A 19,921-nucleotide genomic window follows, 5' to 3' on the forward strand; every position below is an offset into this window, starting at 1 on the left:
TCACATTTTTTTATATGAAATTCCCCCAAAAAAAAATGTAAAAATCAAAATTTTTAAAAATTTTCGGCCAATTTATTTTATGCTACCTATGTTTGGTAAAAAAAATCGCAAAAAGCGTATTTTGATTGGTTTGCGCAAAAGTTATCGCGTTTACTAACAAAGGGAAAGATTTTTGTCATTTTTGTTGTTTTTTTTTTTAACGCGTAATGGCGGCGATCTGCGATTTTTTTTGCGGTACTGCGACATTGCGGCGGACAGATCGGACCCTTGACTGACATTTTTGACACTTTTGGGGTTACCAGTGACATTTCTACAGTAATCAGTGCTATACATATGCAATGTTACTGTAAAAATACACTGGTAGTGAAGGGGTTAACTTTATTTGGAAGGGAGGGGCTGTGTGTGTCCCTAGGGGCGTGGTTTCTACTGTGATTGGCTGTGGCTCTAGCTGTAAGGACACTGATCAACGGATCTACATAACAGATCCGTTTTATCAGTGTCTTTGCAGCGAGGAGAATGACAGGCAGTTTGTTTACACAAGCTGCCTGACATTCTCCCTCTCCCCCGCCGATCGCCGAGTGACCGGCGGACATCGGGTCCGCTGGTCACACGCGCGGGGGGGTCCGTGACCACGCGGGAGCGCGCCCCGGGGGGCGCGCGCTCGCTCCCTAGACCCTCACAAGCAAGCAACGTAGCCCTACGTTAGTTTGCCTGTGAGGGGCTGACCGCCGACGTAGATAGTCGTGCGGCGGTCGGCAAGTGGTTAAAAAGTGGACTGTCCCACCTGTGGTGGACTCTTTGGTTTCTGAGCTAAACAAAGCAACCATGATTCCGGTTGAGGAGTCCCTGGCCTTTAAGGACCCAGCTGACAGAAAAGCGGAGGCTGTGGCCAGCCATATGTACACTGTGGCTGGTTTGGCACTTAGGCCAGTTTTTACTATTGCCCTGGTGTCGCAAACTCTGAGTGGGCCAAGCTTTTACGCCGTGATCTGGAGGGGGAGCAGCTCCCCCCTGCCTTTGCCCAGTTTGTCCAGGGGCTGCAGTTTGGTACAGGACTAAAATTTAATGTTAAATAAAAGTTGCACTTACAAATTCAACGAAAGTATAACAGCATAACAGAATCAAAAGCCGCGGCATGGAGCGTGCTTCGGGCGTCCAATCACCACTTCCGCCTTACGCGTGTCGTCACAAGAAATGACATCATCAGAGGTGCCTCTTGATTTTGTTATGCTGTTATACTTTTGTTGAATTTGTAAGCCCCCGTTCACACTAAGGCGACCTGTGAGGCGACCTGGTCGCCTCACAGGTCACTGTAGGTCGCCTCCCATAGGGAAGCTGTGGACCCGTTCTAATAGGAGCGACACAAGTCGCTCCGACTTAGAAAAAGGGTCCGGAGCTTCTTTGGGGCGACCAGGAGGTGACCGCCATAGACTTCAATGTTATGAAGTCCGTGGCGGCCTCTCCGAGGTCGCGGTGCGAAGTAGCGTCGCTTGCATGTGAACGGGGGCTTAGTGCAACTTTTATTTAACATTAAATTTTAGTCCTGTACCATCTGCACTATGGATATGTCTATTTATTCGGAGGTAAAACGTTATTGAGTAAGCGGAGGATGTATAGTGCCCCAATTGCAGCTTGAAGGAGTACTGGATCCCTGCGACCTTTCTTAGGAGCCTATCCTGTGGTCTGGCGATCTACTGCTGGCTGTGCCTGATTTGATTTATCAGCTTTTGGGTTTATCCCATGTGGTAAGAGTACCTACTGGCTATCACATTCTGGGTGCTCATCCTATCCTCGATTTGACACTGGTGATTGGGATCATTCCTCATATTTTCACCTACCTCCATTTACATCTTTGGACTGTTACCATTGTTGCATGTTTGGGACTTTTTAGTTCATTGGCGCTGATTTTTATTATATTTATGTACTGTTAGGTTTGTCTTATCACCTGCATAGCTGGCTGCCTCTTTTTATTGTCTTATTCAATTTTTTTTTTTTTATCCCTAAGCGCAGATACCACCTCTTTCTTTACACTTATGTACATGTAATTTTTTTTATTTTTAAAAAAATTTGCAAAGATTTCAAACAAATTTCTTTCACGTTGTCATTATGGGGTATTGTTTGAGGAAATTTGAGGAAAATAAGGGATTTAATCCATTTTGGAATAAGGCCGTAACATAACAAAATGTGGAAAAAGTGAAGCTCTGTGAACACTTTCAGGATGCACTGAAAGTGGCATCAAATCAATGTTCATTTACTATTGTGGTGGCAATAAAATTCAAAGGAAAATATTATAATGGATTTTTTTCTTGAATATACAAATTTTTAACAGCATTTTTTTTTTTTAACAACAGTTTTCATTTGAGAGAGTCCATTTTTTTTCTAAAATCCTATGCTAAAAGCAAACAAAACCGTGAATTTCCTAAGAATTTTCATTGTATTTTTTGGTTCCCACTTCTTCAATCCTTGTCTAGGCAACGATGATTTGGCCTTTTCCCCTCCCCCTCCCACTGCCTGCAGCCTCCTGAGATATTGTCACATGTCTTAGGAGGCTATAAGGTCTTGCACGTGTGCAGTTGGGAGCTGTCATAAAGTCACAGCCAGCTTCCAAATTCAAGCTAGCAGTGCCTGACAGCCACAATGTAAAAGAATTCATGGACTGGTATCTTTTTTTTTTTTTTTTTTTTTTTTTTTTAAAGTCAACAGCTTCAGTATTTGTAATATTCACAATGCTGGGTGAAGTTCCTCTTTAGGCCCCTTTCAAACTTGTGCATCTTGTCATGTAACTTTGCACATCAGAGTTGCACGATATGTCGTTCCCCATGTTTTCCAATGATAACCTGTACAGCGCTGGAGCGATCGCGTGGGTGCGCATTCGCCAGCGGGGAAGCTGATCTGGGGGGCCGGTGGCCGGGATTGCCGCTGGGCACCCTCGATCGCTCCCCGTGGAGACAGTACGGCAGTCTGCTGTTGTAAACACAGCAAACCGTTGTTCTGTCAGCAATCAACATGGGGATCCTGTGTTTCTCCTATTTAGGAACACAGGTTCCTGTGTTGATTCCATAAGCCCATCACCCTCACAGTTAGAAGAAAACACCCCCTACGCATACATTTAACCCTTTGATTGCCCCTGGTGTTAACCCCTTCACTGCCAGTGTCATTATTACAGTAACAGTGCATATTTTGAGGACTGATTACTGTAGTAATGTCACTGGTCCCCCCAAAAGTGTCAAAAATGTCAGATGTCCGATCTGTCTGCCGCAATGTCGCAGTCCCGCTAAAAATCGCTGATCGCTGCTATTACTAGTAAAAAAATAAATAAAAATGACATAAATCTTTCCCCTAGTTTGTAGACGCGATAAGTTTTGCGCAAATCAATCAAAATACACTTATTGGGATTTATTTTACCAAAAATATGTAGAATACAAATTGGCCTAAAATTATGAAAAAATTTGATTTTTAATTTTTTATTGGGAATGTTATATAGCTGAAAGTAAAAAATATATATATTTTTTCAGAACAGAATTGACGGTCTTTTTTTTGTTTATAGCGCAAAAAATAAAAATCGCAGTGGTGATCAAATACCACCAAAAGAAAGCGTTATTTGTGGGAAAAAAGGACATCAATTTTATTTGGGTACAGCATCACACGACTGCGCAATTGTCAGTTTAAGTAACGCAGTGCCAAATTGCAAAAAATGGCCTGGTCATTAAGGGGGGAAATCATCCAGTCCAGGAGTGGTTAAAGTTACAGCCTCTTCAAAGTAGTTCATGCACTACTTTTGGTCGGACTTTTATGCAACTGGAGGGCCATAGACTTCAATGTTAATCCTCAGAAGTTGCATGAAAGTCCTATCTGAATGTTATACAAAGTAGGGCTGCACGATATTGGGAAAAAAATCACATTGCAATATTTTTTCCCCAACAATATATATTGCAATATTTATACTCTGGTGTACATGGTACAGTCGCCTCCCCTCCGTATTTGGTACCATCTTGGCAGCCTTGGCCCACGTGCGCTCCCTCCGCCTCTTCTGTTTGTCCCTCATGATCGGGCTGTGAAGTCGGTTCTCCCGGAGGGAGGGGGAATCTCTCTGGCTGGGGGCTGACGGAAACACGGGAAGTGGGGGTAAAACTGGGAGTTGTAGTCCTCTCCACCAGGCAGCTCCTTCGGACCGGAAGCACACTCCCAGTCCCCACAATACACTTCCGCCCCACAGCACAGCGAACCAATCACGTCGTGAGTAGCGGCACAGCGAACCAATCAGGTGTGCAGGCACGCGTGATTGGTTCCCTGTGCCGCTGCTCACAGTGCGCTGCTCACCGCTCAGTCAGGAGAGCTGCAGGACAGACTTAACATGTGGGACGGATGTCGGGCTGCATTCTTCTACCTTCACTGTGAGTCCCCAATATCGAATGTGTCTGCGATGTGACTATCGCCCACGCCCGCAACACGATATTCGATGTTACATCGAATATCGTTCAGCCCTAATACAAAGCATCTTGTGTGCAACAGTTCCATTAAAACTGGTAAGAGCCAAAGTCATATTCAAGTGTCACCCATCCAAAGTTGTACAAAAGTTGCATTCCAAAGTCGGTGCCACTTTGGAGTCATACAAGTGTGATTTGGGACTGCAAAGTTGCATGACAAGTCGTACCCCATGATTTCCAATGAGTACCGTTCATATCTGTACGACTTCAAGTCGCAACGACTTCAAGCACTACTTTAGGATGATTTGAATGCGTTTTGAGGTCCAAAGACGTAGGCATTGCTTCAAGTCCAGTCAAAATCTCGGCAACAAAATCGCAGTATAATTGCACGACTTTTAGGTCGCATAAGTGTGAAAGGGGCCTTAATCTGTGCTATGGCTTTACCACAACCTTATCACTGCTTAAAAAAAAGGCACATTTCTAAAGTACAATGGTTTGCTTTTGGTTTGAAAGTACCAACCTGCTAATACACTAGCACATTGGTGTACAAGCCGTACAATGCATGGTTACTTGGAACAAGTCATCACGCTCTTTATTTTTTTTTCAAATTTAGTACAGGCTGATAATTTACACAGCACTTTCCGCACTATATCACCCCCTGCCCTCAAGGAACAGTAAGATCCTTATGTCGGTGGTTGACAAATTTGCTTTGAATCTAGGAGCCAGCTTAAAGTTTGGAGCCATTTTTTTTTTTTTTTAACTAACAAATCCTATGGGTGGAAGATGTAACATGTTCCCGAAACATGTACCGCCAAACATTATATATTTTCTGAAAGCAGACACTCTAGAGCAGTGGTCCTCAACTCCGGTCCTCGGGGCCCACTAACAGGTCAGGTTTGCAAGATAATTAACCACTTAAGCCCCGGAAGATTTTACCCCCTTCCTGACCAGGGGGTATTTTGCGATTCGGCACTGTGTGACTTTTAACGGACAATTGCGCGGTCGTGCGACGCTGTACCTAAACAAATTTGACGTCCTTTTTTTCCCACAAACAGAGCTTTCTTTTGATGGTATTTGATCACCTGTGCGATTTTTTTGATCACGCGCTATAAACAAAAAAAGAGCGTCAATTTTGCAAAAATAACAATATTTTTCACACTTTTTTATATGAAATTCCCCCCCAAAAAAAAGTAAAAATCAAAATTTTTTAAAATTTTCGGCCAATTTGTTTTATGCTACATATGTTTGGTTAAAAAAATCGCAAAAAGCGTATTTTGATTGGTTTGCGCAAAAGTTATCGCGTTTACTAACAAAGGGAAAGATTTTTGTCATTTTTGTTGTTTTTTTTTAACGCGTAATGGCGGCGATCTGCGATTTTTTTTTTTTTTTTGCGGTACTGCGACATTGCGGCGGACAGATCGGACCCTTGACTGACATTTTTGACACTTTTGGGGTTACCAGTGACATTTCTACAGTAATCAGTGCTATATATATGCACTGTTACTGTAAAATTACACTGGCAGTGAAGGGGTTAACTTTATTTGAGAGGGAGGGGCTGTGTGTGTCCCTAGGGGCGTGATTCTAACTGTGATTGGCTGTGGCTTGAGGTGTAGTTACACTGATCAACGGTTCTATATAGTAGAACCCGTATGATAAGTGTTTCTACACAGGGAGAACTGACAGGCAGCTTGTTTACACAAGCTGCCTGCCTTTCTCCCTCTCCCGATCGCCGAGTGACCAGCGGACATCGGGTCCGCCGGTCACACGCGCGGGGGGGCCCGTGACCGCGCGGGAGCGGGAGCGCGCCGCCGGCGGCGCGCGCTCGCTCGCTCCCCAGACCCTCCCAGGCTAGTGACGTACCGATACGTCACTCTGCCTGTGAGGGGCTGACCGCCGCAGTATATAGTGGTGTGGCGGTCGGCAAGTGGTTAAATTACATCACAGGTGATCTCATTTGCTGCTCAGTGATTGCAGTATTCTAGTCTGCATCTCCCCAAGATAATACTTAAAATCTGGCCTGTTAGTGAGCCCCGAGGACTGGAGTTGAGGACCACTGCTCTAGAGAATAAAAAGTGGTAGTTCCAATTGGGTATGTCACACGATGTTACCGCAAAAAAAAAAAATTGGTTAAAAAAACACATTAAAAGTAAATTTTAGTGGGCTGAAAAAGCAATAAATTATGACATTTTTGGTAAACTATAAAAACAGAGGTTGTGCCGAGTAAATATATACCCAACATCTCAAATCTTAAACATATCAGTACCCTATATTTTCCATAGGTGACGCTTTAAAGTGGAACTGCACTGCATCTGAGCACCACAAACCAAAAATACTATTTAATAAATTTGTATTATTCAAAGCAACCGCCCCCATCCATCCATGTCTCAATGCTTTATTTTACTGAGAAATCATTTTGAAAAACACCCCCTAGCATTTCTGGTCATGGCCATCTTGAGTAAGGGCTGATGATTTATGTATCATTTACTTCCTGGAATCCACCTGCTCTTAGCTCAGGCATAGGCTGAGCTGAGATCCTTCCCTCCTCTCCTAAACACTCCTGGGATGCATGATATCATTTGCGGCATGGAAAAAAGAAAGTAACTAAAGAAATGTAAAAAAAAAGTTTAAAACAAGTAAATAAGATAAACTTTCCTATTTACTAATGCTTGTAGCATAAGGATTAAAATTAGTCCACATTGATTGAGAGAGTGAAGTTCCACTTTAAAAGCCCCCTATAGGTCATCAGTTTAGTGTTAAAGGAGATGTATGGGATTCTGTTTTTTTCCCTAATTATACTTACCTAGGTGGATGCAGCATCGGTCCCCCGGCGCCTCTGCACTGAGAACCGAGCGATCAAACACCGCTGATCACTCGGTTCTGACAGCTCAACGAGCAAAAAGCTGCTGACTGTCAGTCATCAGGTCTCTGCTCTGCCCCCTCCTCGCTCATTGGAGCGCTGGGCTGTGGAGGGGCCGGCTCGGGCTCTCAGCGGCTCACTGAGAGGCTGAGCTGGGTGTCAGTCCAGGCACCTGGTGGATCCTGACTCTGTGGTCATGAAGACGCGGTGCCTGGGCCGACTTCTGTAACAGCAGAGACTGGACTTCAGACCGCTCTCTGCGGAAAACGAGTGCAGAAAGAACTGGTTGTTTTTCAGTGGTTTGGCTTGGCCCCGTAGTTCCAGTGAAGGGAACTCTTAAGGCGTCAGCATACCAAGACATTTTGGACAATTTCATGCTCCCAACTTTGTGGGAACAGTTTTTTTTGGGGGAGTTGCCCCTTCCCTTCCTGTTGCAACATGACTGCGCACCAGAGCAGAAAGCACAGTCCATAAAGACATGGATGATCGAGTTTGGGGGGGAGGAACTTGACTGGCCTGCACAGAGTCTTAAAGCGGAGTTCCAGCCATTCACTCACCTGTCCAACGGTCCAGCAATGCGGCCGCCCGAAGCCTCGATCCTCTCCCTCGGCACCGGCATCACTGCTGTGGGCACCCGGCTGTTACAGTTTGCGGCTTCACAGCCGGGTACCCACTGCGCATGCGCGAGTCGCGCTGCGCGCCGTGATTGGCCGGCAATCTTCTGGGACCTCTGACGTGTCCCAGAAGATTGCAGGGAGGGAGGGGGAGAGGAGAACTTCCGTTCAGGGCGCCGCGGCGCTCCAAACGGAAGTGGGAGCGGGTACCTGTCAAAACTAGGTACCCCCCCCCAAACAAATGACATGCCAAATGTGGCATGTCAGGGGGTCAGGACTCCCTAAAGCAGAAGTTCCACTTTTGGGTGGAACTCCGCTTTAACCTCAACCTGATAGAACATCTTTGGGATGAACTAGAGTAGAGACTGCAAGCCAGGCCTTCTTGTCCACATCAGTGCCAGACCTCACAAAGGCACTTCTGGAAGAATGGTCAAACATTCCCATAGACACACTCCTAAACCTTGTGGACAGCCTTCCCAGAAGAGTTGAAGCTGTTATAGCTGCAAAGGGTGGGCCATCTTAATATTGAACCCTACAGACTTAGACTGGGATGCTAATAAAGTTCATGTGCGTGTAAAGGCAGATGTCCCAATACTTTTGACAATATAGTTTATTTATGACTGTTTGCACAGCCAGTTATTACCTGGTGCAGTCACAAATATCTGTGCCTGCGCACAGCCTGTCATTGTGGCCACAACCATCTACCGCTGGTGTTCTCAGGTTTAGTAAGCGCCTGGGGGAATGTAGCCTAAAGGGCCGTACACACTTGACGAAAATCGGACGAAATATCCTCCGATTTTTCTCTGTCTTCTCAGCGTTCATAACCGTTTTTAGTCGACAGTGCATAAATGTTCACGAAATTTCTCGTCTGATTTTTCTTTTTTTTTTGGCACATTTGTTCCTAGACTTCCGGGTTGTCAGCAACTTCAGATAATGCGCGGTCTTTCGTATCCGATTTTTCACAGATGTGCTGCATACACATTAAACGAAAATCGGTTGTCTGGGGACAGACAAAAAAGATTTTGGTGTTTGTCCCTCCGTTTTTTTTTTCGTTGAAAATGTCGGCATCGGCTGCTGAAAGTTGTGTACACACTAGGCGAAAATCGTACGATTTCACATCGGGCGGGAATTTTCGGCAGATTTTCTACTAGTGTGTACCCCACTTAAGGAAGCAGGGGTGTGGGTAGAGATGCACGATTAAAAAAAATCGCAATCTCGATTCACCCCCCCCTCATAAACTTAACGGCATGTCCTCGATTCATGCAAAGCTGTTCTATGCTCACTCACAGCTGTCAAAAAAAGAAATAAATAAAAGAGCCTCTGGCCCCGTTCACACTGGGGCGACGCTACTTCCCAGGGCGACCTCACAGGTCGCGGCGCACTGCTCGCACCGCGACCTCGGAGCGGCCGGCGCGGACTTCATAACATTGAAGTCTATGCAGGTCGCTCCGGGTCGCCCCAAAGAAGCTCCGGACCCTTTTTCTAAGTCGGAGCGACTTGTGTCGCTCCTATTAGAACGGGTCCAAAGCTTCTCTATGCGAGGCGACCTGTCAGGCGACCAGGTCGCCCCAGTGTGAACGGGGCTCTGACAAATTTTCACACATGCCCTTTCACACATGTCCGTTCCGCCGACGGACTCCATTTTTCTCAGCGGGGATTGATCCGCCGATCCCCGCTGAGCAGACAGTTGACAGCTCCGTCTCCGCTATGTGTGTGGAGACGGAGCTGTCAGATTCCCCGCTGTCCTCTATAGGGGAATCGAATGGCTATGGCTATAAACCTCAAAACGCATTAAAATCGTGCCAAAGTAGTGCAGGAACTACTTTGAAGTCGGTGTGACTTCAAAACGCACAGATATGAATGGGGCTCATTAAAAATAATGGAAAACGACTTGTCATGCGATTTTGCGGTCCAAAATCGCGTGACAAGTCGCTCTAGTGTGACAGGGGCCTTAAAGACTAAGCCTTTTTCTGACACTTGTTGCTTACAAGTTAAAATCAGACCAGAACCGCCAAACATTATATATATATATATATATATATATATATATATTTTTTTTTAGCAGAGACCCTAGAGAATAAAATGACGATTGTTGCAATATTTTATGTCACACTGTATTTGGGCAGAAGTCTTTCAAACGCAGTTTTTTTGGGAAAAAATACACTTTAATACATATTTAATACAAATTAAAAAACGAAACAGTAAAGTTAGCCCAATTTTTTTGTATAATGTAAAAGATGACGTTACACCGAAAATCATGAGAATCATCATCTTTATTCTAAGCAAAAAAATTGTGATTCTCATATTATCCAGAATCGTGCAGCTCTAGGTGTGGCACAAGCTCAGCTTTGACTTGGTTTGCTTATATTTTCAGCTGCCTCTAAATCTGGATGTACTGTTCATTTTCACATACACGTTTGTCTGAAGGTCATTTCTGCTGATGCATTTTCTTACCATGTGCTTATTTTCAGTTCCCCAGGCTGATGACGGGGTTAGTTTTAATGACTACAAATCTGCTGGCAAATCTATGAAAGATTTATGTATGTCCCCTTATTTAGCTTGAAGCGACACTAAATATCCTTATTGTCCAAAAATAATCCATACACATCTACTACCTAATGACCTTGTAATCTATTTTTCATGAAATCATTGCTTACTTTGTATATTTATTTCCTTGTAGCATCCTGAAACCCTTGTATTGTTTAGAATGGGCTGTGCATGTTCGTTGTGGTCATGTGCACCACAAACCCCATAGTCATTAGTCCATCCTGGGAGAAAGCAGAGGGTTGGCTTTGTTCCTATGAAGTGAGACCATGGAGAATCAATGTAGTCATCCTCTAAGAGGAAGTTCGATAGCAGAAAAAAAGATATGGAGGAGGCTGAGAGCAATAAAAGGTACTTTTTTGAGTTAAGAAGAATACATACTTAAATATATATATATATATTTTTTTTTAAAGCAGAGTTTAGTGTCACTTCTAAGTGAATCTGTCCTATCCTGGCCCAGGATGTTTCTAGAGTAATAGTTGTGTTAGCCCCCGTTCACACTGGGGCGACCTGTCAGGCGACCTGGTCGCCTGACAGGTCGCCGTAGGTCGCCCGCCATACAGAAGCTATTGACCCGTTCTAATAGGAGCGACACAAGTCGCTCCGACTTAGAAAAAGGGTCCGGAGCTTCTTTGGGGCGACCCGGAGCGACCTGCATTGACTTCAATGTTATGAAGTCCGTGCCGGCCACTCCGAGGTCACGGGGCGACCAGCGCGCCGCGACCTGTGAGGTCGCCCGGCGAAGTAGCGTCGCCCCAGTGTGAACGGGGGCTTAAAGTATAGGCAAATTGTGGTGTCTGCAAGTATCTGTACTAGTGTGCAGATCAGTTCTCATGGCTTTGTGGCAGTGTTAAGGGAGTTGTAAAGTTGCAAGCTTTTTCATCCTAATGTGTTCTATGCATTAAGGTGAAAAACCTTTGGTGCTGCAGCTGTCCCCCAGACCCCCCCCCCCTTATTTTTACCTGAACCCGAACGTTCCAGCGACGAGCACGAGCCCAGCAGCTCCAGCCACTGTCTCGGGTCCTCATTGGATAGATTAATAGCAGCAGGAGCCATTGGCTCCCACTGCTGTCAATCAAATCCAGTGACATATGAGCGGGGGGATGGGGCCGAGTCTTGCTTCTGTGTCGATGGACGCAGCAGTGGGATCCGTGAGCGCGCACCCACGGGTGTCCCCATGGAAAGCGGCTCTCTGTGGGGGCAGCCTGGAGCACCGCTGGGGTACCCCAGAAAAGGAGGATCATGGCTGCTCTGTGCAAAACCCTTGCACAGAGCAGGTAAGTATAACATGTTTGTTATTTTGAAAAAAAAAAAACCTTTACAGTCCACTTTAATTTAGTTGACGAAAATATTTTCGTCATAGTTTTCATCAGTTGAATGTTTTCAGTAATGAAAACGAAAGGAAAATAAAATTAGAATGAAGTCCATGGACTAAAACTATGGCGAAAAATGAATTTCAATTTTCGTCAATGAACAAAAATGGAACAAAAATGTGAGGGAGGGATGTTTTTTCCCTGCCTGAACTTCACGCTTTCCTTGGAGCTTCGCCTGTCTGTTAAAGCCCCTCTGACTTTATCGGCAACTTAAAGATGTAGACTCCCATCAATCCTTTCCCTTTCCTATGCAGTTCCACACATTACTCTTATTCACACTCTCTCTTTGGTGCCCTCCGCTGGCCTTTTCCAAATCGGCAACACAATTCTATCCCTAGCCTATAATAATAGCACATTAAAGTTTAAACATGTATTGCACTACCACATAAGGATAAGTAAGGGGCATCTACTAAACTGCTAAAAGAAAAAAAATTTAAGAAAAAGGCTTTTCTTATTTGTTTATCTTTCTTAATATTTATTGTTTGTAATATATTCAGGTAATATGTGCAATGGCATTACGGCCAATAGAGTTTACCTTTTTTAAAAAATATATTGTAAAGTTGCACTTCTGTTTGTCAAAAAGCAATATTTTTGTTTATGAAACTTTTTTTTTTTTTTTTTTTTTTAAAAGACGTTCTATATCAGAACAGCTAAATCTGTGTCTTTAGTGCATGTTCGGACCTTAATACCATAAATGATATGTTATTAGATGTTTACTCCAGGAGTATATAAAGAATTTGGCAATTTAGAGAAATGCTTTTTTTTTGTTTTTTTTTATAAATAACAAACATGTCATACTTTGCACAGAGCAGCTCCGATCCTCTTCTTTTTGGGTCCCCCGGCGGCACTCCTCCCCCTCGAGCAGTGCCTGCTGAGAAGGCTGCTTGCCTGGGGGCACCGCTGTGTGCTCGCTCCTGAGCCGCTGCTCTGTGTCCATAAGACACATAGAGTCGTGGCTCGGCCCCACCCCCCACGATCATCTCATTGGCTCACTGGCTGTGATTTACAGTGGCTCCCACATTTGTTTCAGCCAATGCGGAGGGAGATTCCCAGGACAGTCTAGGCTATTGTGAAGATCGCTGGATCGGAGGGAGGATTGGGGGGATGGGGGGCGCTGCACACTGAAGGTTTTTTTACCTTTGTGCATAGAAGGTAAAAACATCTTCAGCCTTTACAACCAGTTTAAATAATGCATTACAATTCAGCTAAAAATTTGATTTTAGCCAACTAAAATACAACTAAAACCAAAACAATTCAGATGTCTAATATACGACTAAGACTGTGGCTAAAACTAAATAGAAATTTGACGTAAAAATTAACATTGCTTTGTGGAACGTTTTGGATCCATGGTCCAGACTACATGGGAGCTCAGCTTCTTCCAAAGCGGAGACAAAGCCCTGCCCGCTGTCACTCAGCTGTCAAATGGCAGAATATAAGTGGGCATAAGACTGAAGGATCTTGCTGTTATACTAAAGATTTTTACTCAAGTAATATTTGCAAAAGAAGTGTGTTAAAATCCATTCCTTTCCTGTTGTCTGTGTCAGCGAACGCCACTTCAGTACTGTGAAATCTTGTCACGTCTGCAGGGAAATCAATGTTTCCAGGAGTGTTGATCTCCTGGGTCCCTCGCAGATCTTACTGGTCCTCCTGCTCTCCTCCACGTCACTTTTCACACCTGCATTGAGGTAGAGGTCAGAAGGAGGAACCAGTGATAGCTCTGGAGGACTTGGGATATTAAGGCTCTTGGAAGTGTTGGATTCCCAATGGCTTACCAGGCAGCATTCTGTGTTGCTGTTTGCAGGAAGTGTAAGTATTTAACACACTTTATTTACAAGTGTTGCTTGATTTTTTACATTTAATATAATAACAGGGCTGTTTTATTCCAATCTTGGACAAAAGTCTTGTATGGGGAAAGGTTTGAGATGCCGGTTGCCTGACCTTTATGATTTCCCTTTTTGCTTTCATAGTTTTCATCATTGGTAAAGGAACAAGAATAAACCTGAGTTGTCACCTGACTACTAATACCTTCCTAAACTTGTTATGATAATATATGGTTTCTCCCAAGTATGAATAATGGTATAACGTTGTATAACATAGATAGGAATCACTCCTGAAAAGATTGCACCGTAAAGTGATTGTAAAGTCTCCTTTTTTTTCTATAAAAATAATAAGCATGTTATACTTACCTGCTCTGTGCAGTGGATTTGCACAGAGCTGCCCAGATCCTCCTCTTCTCAGGTCCCTCTTCTGTGATCTTGGTCCCTCCCTCCTGTTCAGTGCCCCCACAGCAAGCAGCTTGCTATGGGGGCACCCAAGCTGAGTCACAGCTCCCTGTGTCCATTCCGACACGGAGCCCCGACCCGGCCCCACCCCCTCTCTTCCCTATTTGCTAGCAGCTGACTTTGATTGACAGCAGCGGGAGCCAGTGGCACCACTGCTGTGTCTTAGCCAATCAGGAAGGAGAATCTCGGAAGGCTGAGACACTTATGGACATCACTGGACAGAGAGGGACCTCGGGTACGTATTAGGGGGGGCTGAGGGGGGATACTGCACACAGAAGGCTTTTTATCTTAATGCATGAATTGTAATTACGAAGTTGGAAGGAATTGTGAAGTTGAAGGAAAATCAGTGGCGGCGTGCATTTGGATTCAGCCCCCCTGCATATTCTTCTCATATGATATTTTACCTGGCAATAATGACGTTTTTGTTTTTATATATATATATATATATATATATATATATATATATATATAGATATAGATATAGATCTATTTTTTTATTGTCTCCCATTAGGTGCCATATTATATTTTTCTTAGTCCAAAATTCTGCCTAGTAACTACTGACCATCCGTGTATTCATTGCGGGATTGGATAAAACCAGTTCACAGTAGTAGGATGTGATTCCGGTTGCCTGGTAACCTTTATTTATTATTTAAACCAGCGGAGATGGCGTGCATGTTACCGCCTCTGATGACGTCGTATGACGAAACGCGTAACCGCGTCACATCCGCTGCTCGTTGGAACGCATTTCCGGGTTGTTGAAGCACACGGTGTTCCGGAAGCCCCATTGTAGAACCCGGCTCTATTGCGGCTTCACGATTTTTATATCTATGCTTCATTTATCTGCATAATTGTGAGTACCTCTTCTTCAAATAAATTTAAAGTTTAACAGTACTTCACTATGTGAGACCTTTTTCCTCTATATGGTCCGGCATCCCCCCCCCTTTTCATCTGATCTACTATCGATGTTCCCTGGATTCCACTGAGAGTTATTTGTGGAGAAGTATCCCCAATCTAGGAGACCGAGGGTCCTACTGAAGAGAGGTTCCCTTTGACCCCCCCCTGTAAGGGTACAAAGCTCTTTACCCCTGTAGGGGTGAGGAGATTCTGGTACGGGCTGGATTGTAAAGGGGAGCACCTCTTTGTTCCTCACATGCACCCCCAGAAACGGACCACCATCTACAAATTAAATGGACTTTTTTCACCTATCACTTTAAACACCTAATCAATTTACCATTTATATTAATTTTGCTCACTTTATTTATGAGTCTACACCTTTATATCCTATATTGTACTGATCACTTATTTATTATTTTTTAAATGCTATATATGATCATAGTCACCGTTTTTTTAGTGTCTCCACTTTGAGACTTACTTACTTGGTGACTCTTTCCAAATACCAATTTATTTTCACTGGACACTTTATAATATAATTTGTGCTTTGCGGCTTATGGTGTTACTGTTTGTATGATCTTGCACCTTTTTTTTACCGCCCTTCGTTTTTCAAGTCAGTCACCTTCCACTGACTAATATACCTTCCAATTTGCACTTTATTTTTATTACTATTGCACTCGCACTTTTTGCACATTTATTTGCACTATTGCACATTTTTATACCAATTTTTGCAAGATTTATTATTGATTGGTTTATATCTGTTCATTTCATCTAGTGCGCATTTGCACTTTATCATACTTTTTTTCCGGTATATGTGTTTGTGCATTATCTTTTGGACCTACCTACTTTGTCCTTGTCAATACATACCATATATTTGTTTACCCACGGCAGCGCCATCTACCTCACTTTTTTCCTAATATCTAGTATTTCTCATTTGAGTCATACCTTGGGGTGAGCAGCAGCCTTTATTTATTTATCCTAAGCGCGGATCTCATTTCTACAAAAAATATATATTATTACAGTGAATATTGGGAGGAGATTCCACAGTCACAAATTAAATGCATTTTCTACCATGTGAACTGGCCACTTCGGGGACACCTGATTTTAGGGATGCACCGATCTGATATTAGGATTGGATATCGGCCTTGATACTGCCAGTATAGCTGGATCTGGGATTGGTAAAATTAACAGATCCACGGGCTGATCCAGTGCTGCAATGTTCAGTTGTATGTTGCATTTTAAATTCCTGTTTGCGAGATTTTAACTTTATATTTTTACAGGTTTACTGTTTGATTACTTGCATGTTCAAGCAATAACCTTTTTTTTCTTGTGGCTACATTTCATTCTTTTTAATTTGGAGTTTGACTTTGATTACATAATATTTTAGATTTTGAATGCACAATTATTATAACAAAACCATAATACCTGATCGGTATCAGTATCGACCGATACGCAAAGCCAGGCATCGGTATCGGGACTAGAAAAGCTGGATCGGTGCACCCCTACCTGACTTGCTTTTGCTTGCTGTAGGTCAGTGGCTCACTAATAAAGCAAAAATGAGGATGGAACATGCATTTTCACAAGTGCCATTACTGGAGCGGTGAGCAAGTCAGAGGTGACTTGAACTGATGGCTGTTGGCCTGTCAACTTCCTGGGAATAGGAGCAATCCTGACCAGACAGAGCCATTAATAGGCTGGTGGAGATGGCTGTTTCGTTTACCTAGTCTATAAGCATATCTATTGTATCAGATATACTGTACACTAATTGGCCAGATTACATGAAACAACTCTGCTGTGAATTGTATCACCCAAACTGCCCCCTTCACTCCTCCCAAGACTTCTTTCTCTAAAGCTCCCTTGTCCGCTCCTCCCATACTTGCCTATAGGACTTCTCCAGAGCCTCTCCTATCCTCTAAAGCACATGTGTCAAAGGCAAGGCCCGCAGGCCGAATGCGGCCCTCCAGGTCATTTAATGTGGCCCTCGCACCAAGGGCTTGTTTTCAGCTGAAACGCGGTGGAAACTCTCACAGATCCCTGCCTGCCTGCCCTGCACTCATGGCAAGGAAAAGGAAGATTCGGATGGCAGGTGAAGTGTGGGATGGGCATCACGTGGTAAGCTGCGCTGTGATCCCCATCTGTGTCTGGTTGCACACATTCCAATCAGTGATCTTCCTGCAAGTGAGGGAGGGACAGAGCCGCCTACACTGCCATGAGGTACTAGAGCCAGGCTGGGTAGGTGAGATCTGAGGAAACCGTTTGAGGGGGGATGTGTGCATTGGGGGGATGGGGGAGCATGGTGCAGAGGCAAGGAGGGGTGGAAGTGAGATGTGGACAGCCAAGAGAGCTAAACCCTGCACATTGTGCATAGCACACCCCTAAACGCTGCAGTTTATATGCAGTGCACTCCTCAACCCTGCACTCTGTACACAGCGCACCCCTGAACTCTGCACTCTGTACACGGCACCCCTGAACTCTGCACATAATGTACTCCTGGTATTTAAGATCCTCTCACTGTTCAGTACAATTTGGCCGTATCCTCGGCTTGATGCAGTTAATCAGGGGAGGGCTTGGTTGAGTTTCTGCACCCATTCTCTCAGACATAAAGCCCTGGGTAAAAATTAATATAATGGGATATTTTAAAACAGCGCTACCAGGCGTATAAAGATAAATAGGAAGTGCACTAAAAATGTAAACTATACAATATGGTAATGATGATATTAGTAAAGTGCATCAGTGATAAAAAATATAGTCATACAATCACATAATTATTTAAAGTGCAGAAAAATGTACTATATGATTATTTAAAGTGCAAAAAAATGTATTATATATAAAGTGCCAAATGTGCAAAAAGTGCAAAAAATATATAATACAGTGCAAAGATTGTATACAGTCCTCTTGAATCAAATAAGGTGCTGAATATTGTGCTCCACACAAAAGTGCCAAGTGCTTCCAAAGAACCCCTTTGGGGATCCACTCACCAGACTTAGGAGAATTCTGAGCCTTATATATATAGATCCAGCTTCACTTCCGAATCAACCTCCAGCCTCAGATGCGGGATATTAAACAGCCTTGGTGTCCCCCAGGATATCAATAGGGATGAGCCTTCAATCACCTCTAAAACTCCTCCTTGCTTAGAATCTCAAACAAAAGGGGGAAGGAGCTGAAAATAGTGAAGCCCGTAGGGTGATTTTATTATAAAAAATATTAAAAAGCTACTCCCAAACATTCAAAAAGTAACAGCGTTGTAAACAGATCAATAGTCACAATGAGCCGATACACTTCCGGGTACGCTGCCGGCGTGCGTTCCACGGTGGTTTGCAGAAGTGACGTAGTGTGATGAGTGTCTGCCAGGAAGTTACGTTGACGCGTTTCGCTCGCCTTTCTTGGGCGTCATCAAAGACAAAAATTAATATAGTCTTACAGTTACAAGCGGTTTATTTAAGGCAACCATAATGTCAATGTGGCCCTCAATGAAATTGAGTTTGACACCTCTGCTTTAGAGCTCTTATACCTCATCCTGTTTGGCTTTCTTCTAATCCGTCTACCTTTTTAGATGATCCCCGAAAACTCATCTCCTCAGGAAAGCCTATCCCACCTCTACATAAAAACAGAACTTTTAACTCTCTCCATCAATAAATCCTCACACAGTTATTACCTTTTTTGTTCCTTCCTTTTTAGATTGTAAGCTGTCATGAGCATGGCCTTTATAATCATCTTGTTCTGAACTGTTTACAGACTGAGGGAGTGATATCAATTTATTTACTTGTTTGGAATTCTCATTTTTACATTTTATTTTTTTTAGAGAAATTCTGATGCATGAAGAGTCAAACACGAACGTGGAAAAATGAGCTTAACATCATGGTTTTTGGTGAGCAGTGGAGGCACAAGACACAGACTGCCAAGAGAAATGATTTTCGTTGGAAGAGATGACTGTGAGCTCATGTTGCAGGTGATTTTCCATCTTGTCCTCATGTGCTGCATAAAATTCTTATAATTTTCTGTGATTTCCTGCAATTGTACACTTTTGCCTTTCTGAACTTAAGTATTTGTGAACACACTGCATTAAAAGGCCACCCAATGCAGCAAAAAGAAATACTGGAATCAAAACACATTTATTAGGAAAAAAAATATTATTAACCTTTTTTATTTTAACTACTTTATCCACCCAAATATGGAACTTCTGCTTTAAGGCCCCCTGACCCCCTGACATGCCACGTTTGGCATGTCCTTTTTTTTTTTATTTTATGGGGGAGGGGGAGTGGCTACCTAGATTTGACAGGTACCCGCTCCCACTTCTGCTCGGGCCGCCTAGGTGGCTTGAGTGGAAGTCCCCCCCCCCCCCCTGCAATCTTCTGGGACACGTCAAAGGTCCCAGAAGATTGCCCGTCCACTCAGGACCCGCAGTGCAACTCACACATGCACAGTGGGCACCTAGCTGTGAAGCCATAAGCTGTCACAGCTTGGTGCCCACACTAGAGATGCGGGTGCCGCGGGGAGAAGAGGGAGAGAACCGAGGCTCCCGCATCGCTGGATCGTGGGACAGGTGAGTGTGTGTTTATTAAAAGTCAGCAGCTACACTTTTTGTAGCTGCTCACTTTTAATAAACACAAAATCGGGAACTACGCTTTAATGACCATGCCATTTTTGCGATACAGCACTGCGTTATTTTAACTGACAATTGCACGGTCATGCGATGCTGTAGCCAAAAAAAAAATGATGTCCTTTTTTTCCCACAAATAGAGCTTTCTTTTGGTGGTATTTGATCACCTCTGCAAGTTTTATGTTTTGCGCTATAAACAAAAAGATTGACAATTCTGAAAAAAAAAAAAAAAAAACCCAACATTTTTTTACTTTCTGCTATAAAACCTTCCCAATAAAAAAAGTTTAAAAATCTAATTTTTTTTATTAATTTGGGCCAATATGTATTCTGCCA

The 19,921-nt window shown here is 43.6% G+C and overlaps 2 protein-coding genes across 5 annotated transcripts in view; both read left to right on the forward strand.

The window, feature by feature from the left end:
- Nucleotides 1-12,496, forward strand: part of SIPA1L2 (signal induced proliferation associated 1 like 2) — a 601,890-nt gene extending 589,394 nt beyond the window's left edge. The window contains exon 22 of the mRNA XM_082249126.1: nt 12,484-12,496. The gene's annotated coding sequence lies outside the window, so the exon portion shown is untranslated. The remainder of the gene's footprint in view (nt 1-12,483) is intronic.
- CEP170 (centrosomal protein 170) overlaps nt 1-19,921 on the forward strand; it is a 171,218-nt gene that overhangs the window by 5,167 nt on the left and 146,130 nt on the right. For all 4 annotated transcript variants that reach the window (XM_082249128.1, XM_082249130.1, XM_082249129.1 and 1 more), the window contains exon 2: nt 18,791-18,937. In XM_082249128.1, coding sequence (XP_082105254.1) covers nt 18,833-18,937 — 105 coding nt within the window. In that variant the 5' untranslated portion in view covers nt 18,791-18,832. The remainder of the gene's footprint in view (nt 1-18,790; nt 18,938-19,921) is intronic.

This window comes from Pelophylax lessonae (genome assembly GCF_965119305.1).
Source record: "Pelophylax lessonae genome assembly, chromosome: 3".
In the NCBI taxonomy this organism is placed as follows: Eukaryota; Metazoa; Chordata; class Amphibia; order Anura; family Ranidae; genus Pelophylax; species Pelophylax lessonae.